The following is a 14,123-nucleotide window of genomic DNA, read 5'->3' on the forward strand; positions in this document are numbered from 1 at the left end:
TAGCATTTATCATCTGGTAATTATTAGGGATGGGAATTTCGACTAATTTGCCCGCCGACTAGTCTCAAATTTTATTTGCGACTAGTCTATAAGGAAGAAAACTGGAATTTTAATACATATTGAATTCAAAGTTTAAAGTGCAAATGTTGTGTGTATTTAGGGTATATTATAGCCCAAACATTCAGGACAGTTTGTTAATTCAAATTATATTGATGTAACAACAACTGACTGATACAACTGATAAAGGTGAACAATTGAAAGAGAAATACATTTCTGATACATTTTCCAATGCAATGCATGGCATTTATTATGAATAATGTAATGAGTAATGGTACCGACTCCCAGTCCAGCAGGGTCTCATTCGCCATATGTTAGGTGCATTATCATGCACACAGGCAACGGCTTTATGTTGTAGTGCCCACGTACCCATCACACTCCGCAGGAGAGCAGCCAAGTTTTCAGCTGTGTCTTTCCTCTAAGGCTAGGTTTCACACCGCAGGCAAATGTGACCCAGACCGGATTTTTTTGCCCATATGCGACCTGTATCAGATTTTTTTTATGACAGTCTGAACAGCTCAATTCCGATTTTTTCAAATGTGACCTGGGTTGTGTGGTCCTAGATCGGATACGTATCCGATCTTTTCCAATGCGTTCGCAGTCTGAACGGCCAGGTCGCATATATACGACATCGAGCGCAAGATGCGCTGCGCGCAGGCGGAGGTGAGGTGCTGGCAGCAGGGGGATCGAAACTGCAAAGTTGTTTTGAGTAACACTATTGACTATATTTAACTTTAATTTAATCCCACTTCAAACGTGAAGCATAAAGTGGACATTTATGGCAATCGTAGTAATTCAGCCACGGCTCAGATAGATTGATTTTTTACGCACGGTTATGACGTGATGTCATCGTTAGTGATGTCTCCATGAAATGAGATAATAAAGCCTCGCCTCATAATTTCCCCCAAATACTGTATTTATTTCTACCTGCTACGTGATACCTAATCGCTTGAATGCCCCAACACGCTGGACCAGATTTACTTCCGCAAACACAACGTCGAGTGTGACGTCGTCTCTTCTTCTGCGCAGGCGGCCACTTTGACGACGCATGTGTTCATACAGCAGACAAGACAGAGGTCGCATTTTTAATGTAGTATGAACGTTCACACAAAAAAATAGGATTTTTTTAGGGGGGGAGGGAGCAATTCTCTCTCTTGGTGCTCAGCATGTTTACAGAGGCCGAGGCAGAGGCGTGCGGAGCAAGATGCGTGATACTTAATGCCGCGTTTAACCGACTAGTAAAATACAAAACGCTTCATAAATTGTAGACGGTTAAACGACTAGTCGCGCACATCCCTAGTAATTATACACACTCCCTCTGTATTGAAGCGCAATGTGTCCTTTATGGTTAGTGTAAATGATGGGACGACATGAGGAAGTTGGGAGATGAGAATATTTGTCTTTTTTTTTTTTATGACAATCCACTTTGAGTGACTTGAGTAAAGGTGAATCTATCTGAAATTTGAAATTAAATCATTACCCGACAGCACAAAATTCAGTACTGTACCTGCAATGCTGGCAAATATTTCACTGATGCCTATCAGCACATATTGAGGCACTTGCCACCAAATGGGTAAATCCGCTGCATAGTAGACTACGTTGCCAAGCACTTGGTCTATGGGACCATTTGCTTTGATGATCTCCAGGCGTTTTGTCTCCAGAATACCTGATGGGCAGACAAAAACAGACAGTTTGGCAGCAAATGTGAGAGCAGGTAGAAAGAAAACAAACAAAACAACTTCATAAGCAATTTCAGCCCTGCTTTCTTCAGCCTCCCGCAGTGTGTAAACAAACAAAAAGCAAATAACAAATCAATCGTTATTTGCAGGCCATCATATTTTTGGGCGGTCTCTTATGCTGCATAGGAGGTCCAACTTTGTTTGCCGTGCCTAACAGCAAACTCCATGAAATTGCACTGCACCTGTTTCATTATGAGACAGTTGCAGGCTGAGGTTTTAATGTGTATCCATTCTCTATACCGCTTATGGACTACATGCACGGAATGGGTGTGACGTATTTCCAGTAAAATCTCATAGGACAACGCACCTTCCGGTCCTGCCGAGCGCCATTGTTTTGAAGCAGTTTTACTTCAGAGAATTTTGGTATTTTTCTGGATTTTTTTTTATGTGTGTAGTTGCGCATATTCGTGAAGAAGAGGTGAGAGGACAGTACATCGAGCTATCACTGCTGTGTGCCTACCCAGATAGTGGTTCTACACGGTGTTACTGCGCTTTGATGAGCAGCGCCTGCTGATGTAATAATGCAGCAGTCAACCACACAAGGGCGCTGGTTGTTTAATTATAACTCCCACAGCCTTAGTTTGGCAGTTCTCAAGCTTTTGTTGTGTCCATAGTTACTCTGTTTGCATAGATTAACAATGTTCCTGGCCTTTCGACATGATCTTTGTCTGTATGAATATTATTCTCATGCTGCCATTTTGTTGCATTAAAAAATATAAACCTATTTGAGTCCTTAATACACTTTTCAGTGGCAGCATTGATTTTTGAGAAGTTACCATGGGCAATAAATACAAAAAAAAATAAATTACAGTAGAAGAAGCATTACATCTGTTTCAAAATGTTGACAAGGCTATGGATGCAAGAGCAACCTCCCTCCAGTGAAGAGGAGCTATCGCGACACCCACACCCGTCTGCCTTCTCAGAAGGGGGATGACGGGACTCGATGGATTGGTGGTCCCAGGGGAGGAGCTAAAGTACATAATTTACATTAAAATGTCCTCAGAACAGACTTTTAATAAATAAAATACCTTTAATAGCTACTCAAACAGCAAGTAGTAATCATTTTAGGCGATGACGTCTTTGCCAAAGCACAAGACCTCAAAATGGGACGGTGGAAAACTTTTCATGTCAAAAAGCTTAACATGGCCTAACGTTAGAAAACTACGACCAATTGCCACCAAAATCTCCACTTACGCCCACGTAAATCTCTGACAGTATCAAAGCAATCGCCACTGTGTTTTGGTGCTGATCGGTCGTGGTTTGCCAGCATTAAAGTTTTAATGTAAAGTTACATTGAAGTTATTTACTCGCACATTAAACATTTTAGACTGTCCCATCAAAGAAAAATGAGGGCTGAGGGAGATCCAAGTAATTTTAGAATTCGGGTGGTCTTAGTGCAAAACAAAAGGAGAGGTCCCTGTTCTTTTTGAGTCGGTTACGGACTTAGGGCTAGAGTTACATCACATGAACAGTGCGCTCTGCTACAGTGTCTACCCTGCACCGGAAGCTTCGGTGCTTTACGACATCGAATGCGGAAGTGCTCACAACTTAGGGTCACGAGTGTGCTGGAGACTATCCCAGCTGACTTTGGACAAGAGGCAGTACAAATCCGAAACTGGTCGTCAGCCAATTGCAGGGAAGATATTCTCTGATATAAAGGAAACACTAATTCTCCACTAAATCTCATCTGTTTGATGACAACATGATTTCAGCCTATTCCTTTGCGATGATTTGCATATGCCCCATGCATAACATTTTAGGGCTAAAGGAGGGCAGGCTCAGAACTAAAGAGTGTGAGGCAACTGGAATCAAGGTGTGCATCTGAAGGCAAGCACAGCATCACTGCTGATAAGCACATTCGAGTATTTGTATCATGTGTGATATATGGGGATGTAACGATTCATCGGAAATCGATTTCACTTCTGCCTAAAAAAATGTAAAAAATGAAAATCAATGTTGAAATTTTGATCACAACAGGATTTGTAATCATAACAAATCTATCGTACATTTATTTATTACAATGTTTAGTTCTGGCACTAATAAAACATTGATAAGACAGAAATCAAGTTAAACAGTCAAAATTATTATTTTTTCAAGGGTTTTTTTTTGGACAGTAACAAGAAGAATGTGTTAGTGATGTACAATGCTTAAATGCTGTTACTAGAAAGCAAGATCATGCACGTTAAAGCTCTTACTGGTACATACATGTAAATGTTTTTTTTTTTTTATATGTGCCCTGCAATTGGCTGGAACCAGTATACCCAGCCTGCCCAAAGTCAGCTGGGGTATAAACTCAAGCTTACCCACGAGTCACGACCCTTGTGAGGAAGAGTGGTATTGAATATTGATGGATGGAAAGTGTAGAGTACATTATTGTCATCATGTTATCCAAACTGACTGAATCCAGCCACACAGCTTGTGTATAAACTCACTGATCTATGACCAATGCTACACCATAAACCCTTTCTCTCCACTCCCAGAAATTACGCGCTACAATATTTTGAATTTATTTTACTGTGAGAAGCCTTTACTTTCCCCCAAGAAGTGGGGTGATAAACGCAGACACCGGAATGGTCTTTCAACACCATAACTGAATATTTTCATCGAGGAATGCCAATGTCCTCTGAAAATACATATTTTTTTAAATTAGATACATCATATATACTTCATACACCTTTCACAACATCACTGATGGAAATGACCTGAAATATTCTCATAGCAAAAGGAATAGTTGCACATTCATTTTTGTTCAGAACGTTGTTCGTCCTATGCTGGATACCTGTACAGTCAGATATAGTCTCTAATAAAATATGAAACAATTATTAACAATTAATTTAACATTTTCTGTGTCTTTATTTATTCAGAAATGTGTCTTCTGGCTGTCACTTCCCCCAGAGATGCTGGACTTTCGCTTTCAAGTGATTCGCAGGCGCGAACCAAAAATGGCTCTGTGGCAAGGAAGCAGTCATTCAGGGCAAGACGGAAAAATATATATGCTGTCGGCGGTAAAGTGATGTACACATTTAGGAATTATTTATCAATCTGTGACGTGCACATTTAGGAATTATTTACCAATCTGTGAGAGAATGCGATGACACTAACTATACAACTTTCCATAATATATAGCTCATGTTAAAAATATGATGCCATATTCCAAACATTTGCAGTTAGGCATCGTGTTTTATAGTCTTGAAAATGTAATGTGATGTAGAGGTAGTTCCTCCGTGTATGTGCTTTGAAACTTGACAAAATAATCCCTAACTTTATCCTTTTTGCCAGGTCAATTTATAAAAATCTTTTTGTGTACTCACCTGCTGCCACCGCCGACCACATGACAAAGAACATCCCCACTGCAATTCTCTTCAGAGAGGAGGGCAGCAGGCCACGCCGCTTCAGAATAGGGTCCACCACTTTGTCCTTAAGCGGAATCAGCATGAGGATGAGCACAGCATCAAACATGGTGAGCCAGGCTGCCGGGAAGCGAAATGTCATCTGGAGGATTCAGGGAAAATAGATTCAATACAACTGTACAAAATGCAATAAAGCGTGAAAGCTGTGGAGAATTGCTCCACAGTCTAACACAGCTGACTAAGTTTGTATTTGCATTTTTGGCTTGCTATCACTTTGGCACCCCCAGGTGGTCATAGTTAAATGTAACTGAACACTGCCAACACACCTGGATGCATTTCCATAACATTGTTTATAAAAACAGTAATTTTACATCTGTAAGCAGACTGCGTGGCATACTACACCAACCAGACATCAAATGGCATGGAATTTAATGGAGCATATCTATAAGTTTGAATTATGAACAAAGAACCTGGAAACATTTAGATTCAAACGCCAACGTGTCAGCTGATTGCGTCTCTGGTTCATAACTATGCACTTCAACTTATGCAATTCAACTTATTTTTTTTCAATTTGTCTATTGTAAGCACACTATAATTTTCAAATTGATCCATTTTTTTTTCGAAATAAAACCCCGTGTAAGTAACAAGGGCCCGAGTCAGGTGTGTTGGAAGGGGGAAAATGTAAAACAGGCTGGATATGGCCTCTCGAGGACCACACTTGGGCACCCCTGGTCTACTGGATATTAAAGATAGACCGGTATGTTTTTTTCACGGCCGATACCAATACCGATTATTAGTAGTCAAGGAGGCCAATGACCGATATTTTGAGCCGATATTCATTTTCAGTAAAAAAAAGCAAAATATTGGCGTCCAAATAAAAAAAAAAAACTCTGAACTTTGTCTAATCGTCTTTAAGCATATGTTTATCGAACAATTTTTTTGTATTATTATTATTATTACAATTTTTGGACTATTTTTATTGTACTTATATACATCTTTGTTTTAAATTTTAAACAAAAAAGTTCAGGGAGCACCCTGGGTCGTCAGCATGTCTTAAAAAGTTAAATGAAAACTTAAACAATAGCTCCATATAATTTTCTAAAGTAAATTAAGTTCTGCCAAATTTCCAAATGACAGAAATGTTAAACTTTCACATATATTTGTTTTGATTTCAACAGAGTTTAATGGATTTATCATCGGCCATCAGATTTTTAAAAAAGGCCAATGCCGATATTCATCCAATATCGGCACCGCTAATCGGCCCAGCCAATAATCTATCTATCCCTACTGAATATACAAGATACTACTTTTGAGTAATCTAAATTGTATTCTTGCATATATGTATTTGATATACTACATACAAATATAAACTAATAAAGCAAGAACATGATTGCAAATCATGTATCGACGGATGATGAAAAATCAGACACATATGCAATCGTTTTTCAAGTTCCAAATGCTTCCATTTCATTTGCAGCAATGTGCTTAACATGGCAATGCACATTCTAACAGAGTGTACATGGCTGATTCTGCTGCAAAAGCACGTGACAAATTGCTCTGTTCCTACTCATGCATATGTATTCACAAGAGGGCCCAAAGACAAGCGTGGGTTTCGTGCAAAGCGGATGAGGACGCATAAAGAGAATCTGATTTTTTATTCCATTATATCTATGAAAACAGCGGGGGGAATGCATATTACTGTATATCTATTTTTAGATCACTAAACCTTGAATTTCTGTGTGTTAGTGTTGCTAGTGATTGAACTGATTTGCTCAGTTAGGAGAAAAACAAATTGTGGTTGGGGGGCAGTGGCACGCTCACTTTGTGCACTCAGCAATACATTTAGTAAATATATACGCAGTACAAAGACTCTGCATACACTTGCTACATTCTCCAGTCTGCCTCAGTATAAAATATGCTGTATATTATCACCATCCATCTACTGTATGTTTTATACCACTTAGATAGCTAGACAGAGCAAAAGCACAAAGGCTGAAGAGATGAAACAATTGCATTTAGCTCTCAATGTACAGTAGCGCACCATAAATAATTACGACACATTCCTTTCATGTCTCCTTGAAAAGATCTAATTTGTTCAGTTGTGCCACTGAACTGTGTCAGGTGAGGAAGTAAAAACACTGCCGCATCAAATCTCATTTCCCTTTTGATTTTGAGAAGTGTCAAGACTCGTAGCTAACAAAGTCCGGGTTTCATTTTTGATAGTGTTTACTGTGTAATTTATGTGAAGAAAGACAGCAACCTTCCATGCTTGTTCTTGTATGATTACCAGTGGCAAACATTAACTTTGATGAAATATAAAGAAAAACATTCATAAATTCTATTCTATTAGTAAAAATGACTTGACACGGTGCAATATAATATACTGTACTAAATACATCTGCATTATTCTTTTTATTACTGTATGCTGTTCTTCTCATAGACAAAAGAGCGAGACTGGGAATGTATCTGGACATGCCTCATCATCATATCTTTCTCAGCCTGTAGTACTCTTATGTCAAGATGGAAACACAGAAAGCCTTTGTCAGACTTGTTAATCGAGAGCCGTCAGATGGAGGCGCTGTTGTGGAGCGTTCCACCTACAGACAGGTTGCTAATCTGCAAGGCATTAGTCTGTTCAGTCAAATTCTGATTTAATCCGCAACCTTTGCCAGCCTCCAGCTGTTACCTACCACTGTGTCTGTGACCTACAGATTCAAATTCAAATTCAAACATTTTGCAGGAAATGCCACAGTATGTATTTTTCCACACCCAAAACTTTGTGTTGCTGTACAGTATACAAAAGAAATAAAGCCAAGATATTTATAGAAGTTGTAACCATCACTTGTTTAGTTACCATGTTGGGCTCAGTGGTGCCATTCGAGGCAGCAACTGGAATTGTTAGATGGAGGCCCTGCAGAATGTATGTTGTCTGCATCTGTAAAATGATAGCAAGAGAAGCATTAGAGAATTCACTTCCTGTACCCATTCTTAAATGCGATACAAACCCCCTCGATAGGGGTGTCCATGTCTCCACAAAAGACGGTTCGATACGGTGTTCGATATTAGATGCAGAACGATTCAAGGAAGGTTCAATTTGAAAGTGGAACGATTCGGTGCGGTTCGACTCGATTCGTTGTAGTATGGCTCAGATCGATAGTGTATGGTGCAATTACTTTTTGGTTGATATTTTACACACATCTGAATGAATTTATCAGTACTGTAAATGTGCCAATTCCTTCTAAGATATATCTCTCCAATAAAAGACAATTCGATACATTTCATAGTGGAACGATTCGATTCGGTGCACTCGCACCTTTTTAATCAAGACAGTTTTCCGACAGTTTTTTTTGTTACACCCCTACCTCTCGTCTTACCACATGACAGTGTTTACCTTTATATTTTGTATAGACTCACTTCTGCCACTGCATAAAATACATGTCATTTCAAGCTGATTATTTACCTGGAAGTACACCGTCCAGTATGGAATGAGGGCCAAGAAAACAGGTAGGATTTTCACCAATGATTTTACTTCTTCCACTTTCTCATCTGGAAATTTCCCTCCATAGGTCACTTTGGCACCATCCAAAAGAGTTGGTTTATTGCTCCTATGAGGAAAAAAAAAAGGATACAAATGATGTTTGTGACTGACAGTGTTCAATGATCAATGTACAAAAAACAATTCCAATGAATCTGGGATGTTGTGTAAAACGTGAACAGAATAAAATGATTGGAAAAGTGATTACATTTCAAAGACAATATATTCTAGTGTTAATGGTCAAACTGATAAACACATTTTTTTTTTTTTTTTGCAACTACTCTCGTTTTGAATTTGATGGCTGAAACATGTTCCAAATAAGATGGTACAGGGTCAAGAAAAGACTGGTTAAAATGAGTAAAACTAAAATAACACCCGTTTGCAATATCCACAGGCAAACAGGTTAACCGGACACAGGTGAGTGTCATGACCAAATAAAAAACGAGCATCCCTGAAATGCTCAGTTGTTCACAAGCAAGGATGACATGAGGTTCACCGCTTTGTAAAAAACTGAGTCGGCAAATAGTCCACCAGTTTAAGAATGTTTTTCGATAGAATCGAGTTTCATCATCTACAGCCCTTAATATGATCAAAACAGTCAGAAAATCTGGAGAAATCTCTGTAAGCAGCAAGACCAAAAGCCAAAATAGAATGCTCATGGCCTTCAATAATCCCTCTGGGTGGCATCATTGTGTAAAGGAGACTGCCACGTGGGCCCAGAAACACTTCTGAAAACCATTGTCAGTTACCAGTTTGTAGCTACATTTTCAAATGTATGTTAAAACGCTATCATACACAGCCAAACCCAAATATCAAGAACACCCAGAAATGCCGCCGGCTTCTGTTGTCTCGAGCTCATCTGAAAAGTGGAAGATTGTCCTGTGATCTGACGAGTCAAAGTATATTGTCTTTGTACTGTATTCAATTGATCATAGGTTGAAAAGAATTAGCAAATTATATTGTTTTTTTACGTAATTAAACAATGTTTCAACTTCAACAGAATTGGGGTTTGTAATTAAAAATAAATTTAGCTATTCAAGCTCAAGAAGGATTTTTATTCTGCCTTTTACAGCACATATTACTTACCCTTAAATAACAGTACTTTTAGAGATTTTAAATTAGACTCTAAAGCATATAATCACCATCTCCGGAGAAATAGTTTAGGATTTCTTTCAAGGCATTCTCTGATACAATGTGACGTTTTTGGACATTTCACTTTTAACTTGGTGAATTACTTTTGGTTTTAAGTCAAGCAGACGCACATCAGAATAACATTGCACTCGAGCAAAGAAAGATGGATGTCAGCTTCAGAAGACAAAAATCTGTCAGGATCAAATGAGCTATCGGTTTATCCGCACTTTGCTGCATTATTCTAAATGGACACTTTCATGGTCATAGACCGCTGGAGTGCCATGTTAGCTTTGTTACATTACTGTCCCCACTTTAGTCGTTTTGACACCGCATTTTCATTTTTTATTCTATTAAGATGCGGCAATGTTAAGCTTTAATAGACAAGGGTAACGTATTACCGAAGCAAGTCAGGCTCCTTGGGCTTGGAGGAGCAACAAGCGAAGCTCAGTATCTTGAACATATCAGTGAAAGCGCTGCCATCAGCTGGCTTGGTGATAAAAACTGCGCGGCCCAGGAGGAAAACAAGGAAGGAAATCCCAAGGCACACAGTAGGAATGATGTAGCCCAGCTCAAAGCTGAAATTTTGCTGGATATAGGCCACACCTCCCAGTGACAGTATGGCACCTAGGTTAATGCACCAGTAGAACCAATTGAAGAATCGTCGCGTGGCCTCCGGTCCTCTGTCTTTGACCTATTGGATAACAACAACAACAACAAAGTGTCACGTTACACATATGCTACAATGGGTTAATCAATTATAAAGCCTCTTTATAAAAAATGCCTGTGCCCTCAAATAAATCAACTGTGCAAATTATAAACAAGTCAACTATTGTCAGTTGCACAGGGTACAAAAAACAAAAAAACAGCCACAGCACTTTAAAAACTAAAACATTTTATGTCCTTACTGTACTCAAAAGATATCCAGAGAGTTTAACAACTTGTTCACACCTGCTGTGTAAACACGGTTTTGAGTGAAATGCTCAGGTAGTTTGTGATGATAGTCGGGCTGTAACTATCGAATATTTTTTTTAGAAATCGAGTGTTCTATCAATTAAGTCTGCACGATGGTTGACTGGTTAGCACGTCCTCCTCACAGTGCAGAAGGTGAGGCCTCTGAGGCGTTTGCATGTTCTCCCCATGCCTGCGTGGGTTTTCTCCGGGTGCTCTGGTTTCCTCCGACATTCCCAAAACATGCATGGGAGCTTAATTGAATGCTCTAAATTGTGCCTAGGTGTGATTGTGAATCGTTGTTTGTCTATGTGTGCCCTGCGATTGGCTGGCAACCAGTTCAGGGTGTAACCCATCTACTGCCCGAAGACAGCTGGGCCATCGTGAGGACAAAGTGGTTCAGATGGATGGATATTCTATCACATATTCCAGCGATTAATCAAATAATTGGTTAACATTTTATTTAGCATTAAAGCGTATAATACAAATTTTCCCCAATTACTGTTGATTAAGCAAATATTGTTTGGTGAAAAAAAACAACTAAATAATTCAGCAATATCAGACGAGAGGGATTTGTTAAACTCACCATTCTTTTTTTAAACTGTCACTGGTTCGGTGATCATTTTCCAAAGTAAAAGCATACGTTTGCAATTGTCTCATTTTGATTGAACATAAAAGATAATCAGTCTGCTTTCATGAAGGACTACAGAAATTAGAATTACTGTTGAGAGGCTGAAATCAGAGTATTTAGACAATTTTTTGTTAAACAATGACTCTAATAACTAATCACTTATTAAAATAGTTGTCGGCTCATTTGATAATTGATTAGTTGACTATTAATTGATTAATTTTGACAGCTCTAGACGATGGCATAATCAGTGACAGTATTAGAATACAGAACATTCAGTTAAATGTCCAAGCAAATGATCAGAGCTGAGCATTTTACTCAAATTTCCCGGTCCGTTTATCGCCTTCCGTCTGCAGCCAGGGTACCCTTCCGCCATTTTGTCCAGCCGGACCAAAAAGTAACCGCCTAAAGGCCGGTCGGCCTACCATTTTGAATGGGCTTCTGTTAGCGTTCCCGTCTACCAACTTCCACTAACAACCCTTGCCCCCCAACCCTCTGAGATTGGTCACATTTACAGGCTGAGCAGTGATTGGACATTACCTGAGCCTTCAGCAACTGTTATGTAATTTTCAGTCGTCAGCATATGACAAAACGGCTGCCCCGAGGTGGCCAAAAACGAGTGGATTTTGCTGTTTAAATCATATTCCAAAAAACACGATGTTAAACAGAACATCAAGTTTAGACTAGTGGGGCTGCATAGAACATATTCTTGAAACTAACTAGGGGTTGACTTCCCCTTTAGGCATGTTGTTGCCATCAAACAAAGGCGGTGGCAATTATGAAAAATAACACATGCTACATTAATCAGAATCCCATGAATAGACTGGTGGGGCCGCTTAGAACATATTATTGTAAAGAAATGTTTTTTGACTTTGTTGACTTTTTTTTGAGAATGTTGTTGCCATCAATTAAAGGTAGTGGTAAAAATGAAAAATAATAATCCTGTACTGAGAGGTACACTGATTATACAGAAGGCATTCTAATTCAAACACCTCCGCTATTTCACCAGGTTGCATATCAAACAGAAAACAAGTAATGTTTTAATCAAAAGTACAATGTGCATAACACAATTTTAATATCTTTAGCAACTATTTGTGCCTCTAGCCACTAATTATTCTATTGAGAATCAGTGAAACACAAATGCCTGACTGACCTACTCTGTATACAGCTATGTGAAGATTGTTGTGATACCCAAGATGTATTTATTTCTGTTTTTCCTCTTATTCTTTCTATCTCTCTTTTCTTCATTTTCCTGCAATATAAGGGACCTATCTGAAGCAGTGTGCTGGTTCATGATCAAAAGCATTGACACAAAGTCAGAACCATGTAATGAGCATCGGCTGCTCTCTGAGGTAATGATATCAGACCGCCTGTGAAAATGTTTTTTCAATCTGGTGTGATGTTGTTTAGAAAAACAATTACTGTTTTAATCATGTCTATATGTAAAATAGTTTATGTACTGAGTGTTTGTGATTTTGAAAATGTGTGTATAATACAATTACTTGGCTGTGAAGATGAAGGATATGCTTGTCTGTGAACCCGCATGGCAAAGTTCAAAAATCACATGACACTTTGTCTGACCGCATTCCCAATTACGCAGGCCCATGTCAAAAGACTGGTCACATTCCTTGACGTTACAATGCTGGGATGTGCATTTGCATTCTTAATTAAACACGGGTAAAATCACAAAGCAATGCTATTCATACAATACCTGGTCTGCCCCAAATGGAGTGATGTTTGACTTGACAGTCCCAACACCCAATGCAATGAAAAAAAGTCCACTGTAAACTATAGTGCCACAATAGGGTGAACGGATGGGGCAGGTCACATTGCTTGGAGGGGTACTGTTTATGCTGAGACACTCAGCGGGTTGTACTGGAAATGCTGCCTCTTCTCCACATATATTTACTCTGGTGTCTTCATTTGAAATGAAAGGGAAAAATAGAATACCTATAAAGTACAAAATCAAACTCGAGGCAATAGTGCAAAACTTTCCAAGGTATGCATCTGCCAACCAGCCTCCAAATGGGGATATCAGGTAAGTTACCCCCATGAACATCAGAGGAGCCTGGCTAGCTTGTGTGCCCTCCCAATAGAAGGGACTACTATTCAAAAAGAGGACAAGGTTGGATGTAATGCCATAGAATGCAATCCTTTCCAATGATTCAGCCAGCAAGATAGCAGCACATGCAAGTCTTCTTCCCTGGAAAACTGATGGAGGTGACGTTCTCACATTTGTCCCATTGTCCGAGTCCAAGAGAGGGGTGCTCTCGTTGGTATGCTTGTTGATAGCCATCGTCTGCTGAATCGATAGCTTCCTTCCTTATATAAAGAGTTCAGTCCTGCAACGAAGAGTACAAGCGAATTTAGCAATGATTAAATCTACTCGTACGGCGTCGACATGAAAACTTCGAAACCAACAGGCTAGTTGGGGGAAAAACAAGACGTGGTCAATGGTCATACCACGTTAATATTGTCACAAAATATTATTATGAACCGTAAGCTAACTTTAGCATGCTGACAGTTCGGTACGAGTTTAGGTATACATTACCGTCAATATTACTGACATGCGTCCATTTTCTCCGTTAACCTTTATGTTGTTTATCCTTCAAACGTTTACTTTTGTCAATGGAGAACTGGAAGTCGACCAGAAGTGTCACAGCAGTACCCCGTGACACTCAAGCAGTCAACAAGCTGTTGAATTAGCGCGTGGTTCAAGAAGCGATTTATAATAC

The 14,123-nt window shown here is 39.2% G+C and overlaps 1 protein-coding gene and 1 long non-coding RNA gene across 5 annotated transcripts in view; one reads left to right on the plus strand and one right to left on the minus strand.

The window, feature by feature from the left end:
• Positions 1-14,123, minus strand: part of slc15a4 (solute carrier family 15 member 4) — a 30,318-nt gene that overhangs the window by 15,495 nt on the left and 700 nt on the right. For 2 of the 4 annotated variants that reach the window (XM_086029775.1, XM_086029774.1), the window contains exons 2-7: positions 13,100-13,730; positions 10,211-10,503; positions 8,607-8,751; positions 8,001-8,081; positions 5,108-5,288; positions 1,565-1,723 (exon numbers count right to left, since the gene is read on the minus strand). In XM_086029775.1, coding sequence (XP_085885901.1) covers positions 1,565-1,723; positions 5,108-5,288; positions 8,001-8,081; positions 8,607-8,751; positions 10,211-10,503; positions 13,100-13,684 — 1,444 coding nt within the window. In that variant the 5' untranslated portion in view covers positions 13,685-13,730. Of the gene's footprint in view, positions 1-1,564; positions 1,724-5,107; positions 5,289-8,000; positions 8,082-8,606; positions 8,752-10,210; positions 10,504-13,099; positions 13,731-13,939; positions 14,119-14,123 lie in introns of those variants that run through there. The other 2 variants (XM_086029773.1, XM_086029772.1) reach the window with 2 other exon arrangements.
• Positions 3,330-5,429, plus strand: LOC147147694 (uncharacterized). The gene is made up of 3 exons (XR_015086715.1): positions 3,330-3,609; positions 4,661-4,801; positions 5,076-5,429. It is a non-coding gene; the product is annotated as an uncharacterized LOC147147694 (long non-coding RNA).

The sequence above is a fragment of the Filicampus tigris genome, chromosome 5 (genome assembly GCF_054856515.1).
Source record: "Filicampus tigris isolate MCC_2025a chromosome 5, RoL_Ftig_1.0, whole genome shotgun sequence".
In the NCBI taxonomy this organism is placed as follows: Eukaryota; Metazoa; Chordata; class Actinopteri; order Syngnathiformes; family Syngnathidae; genus Filicampus; species Filicampus tigris.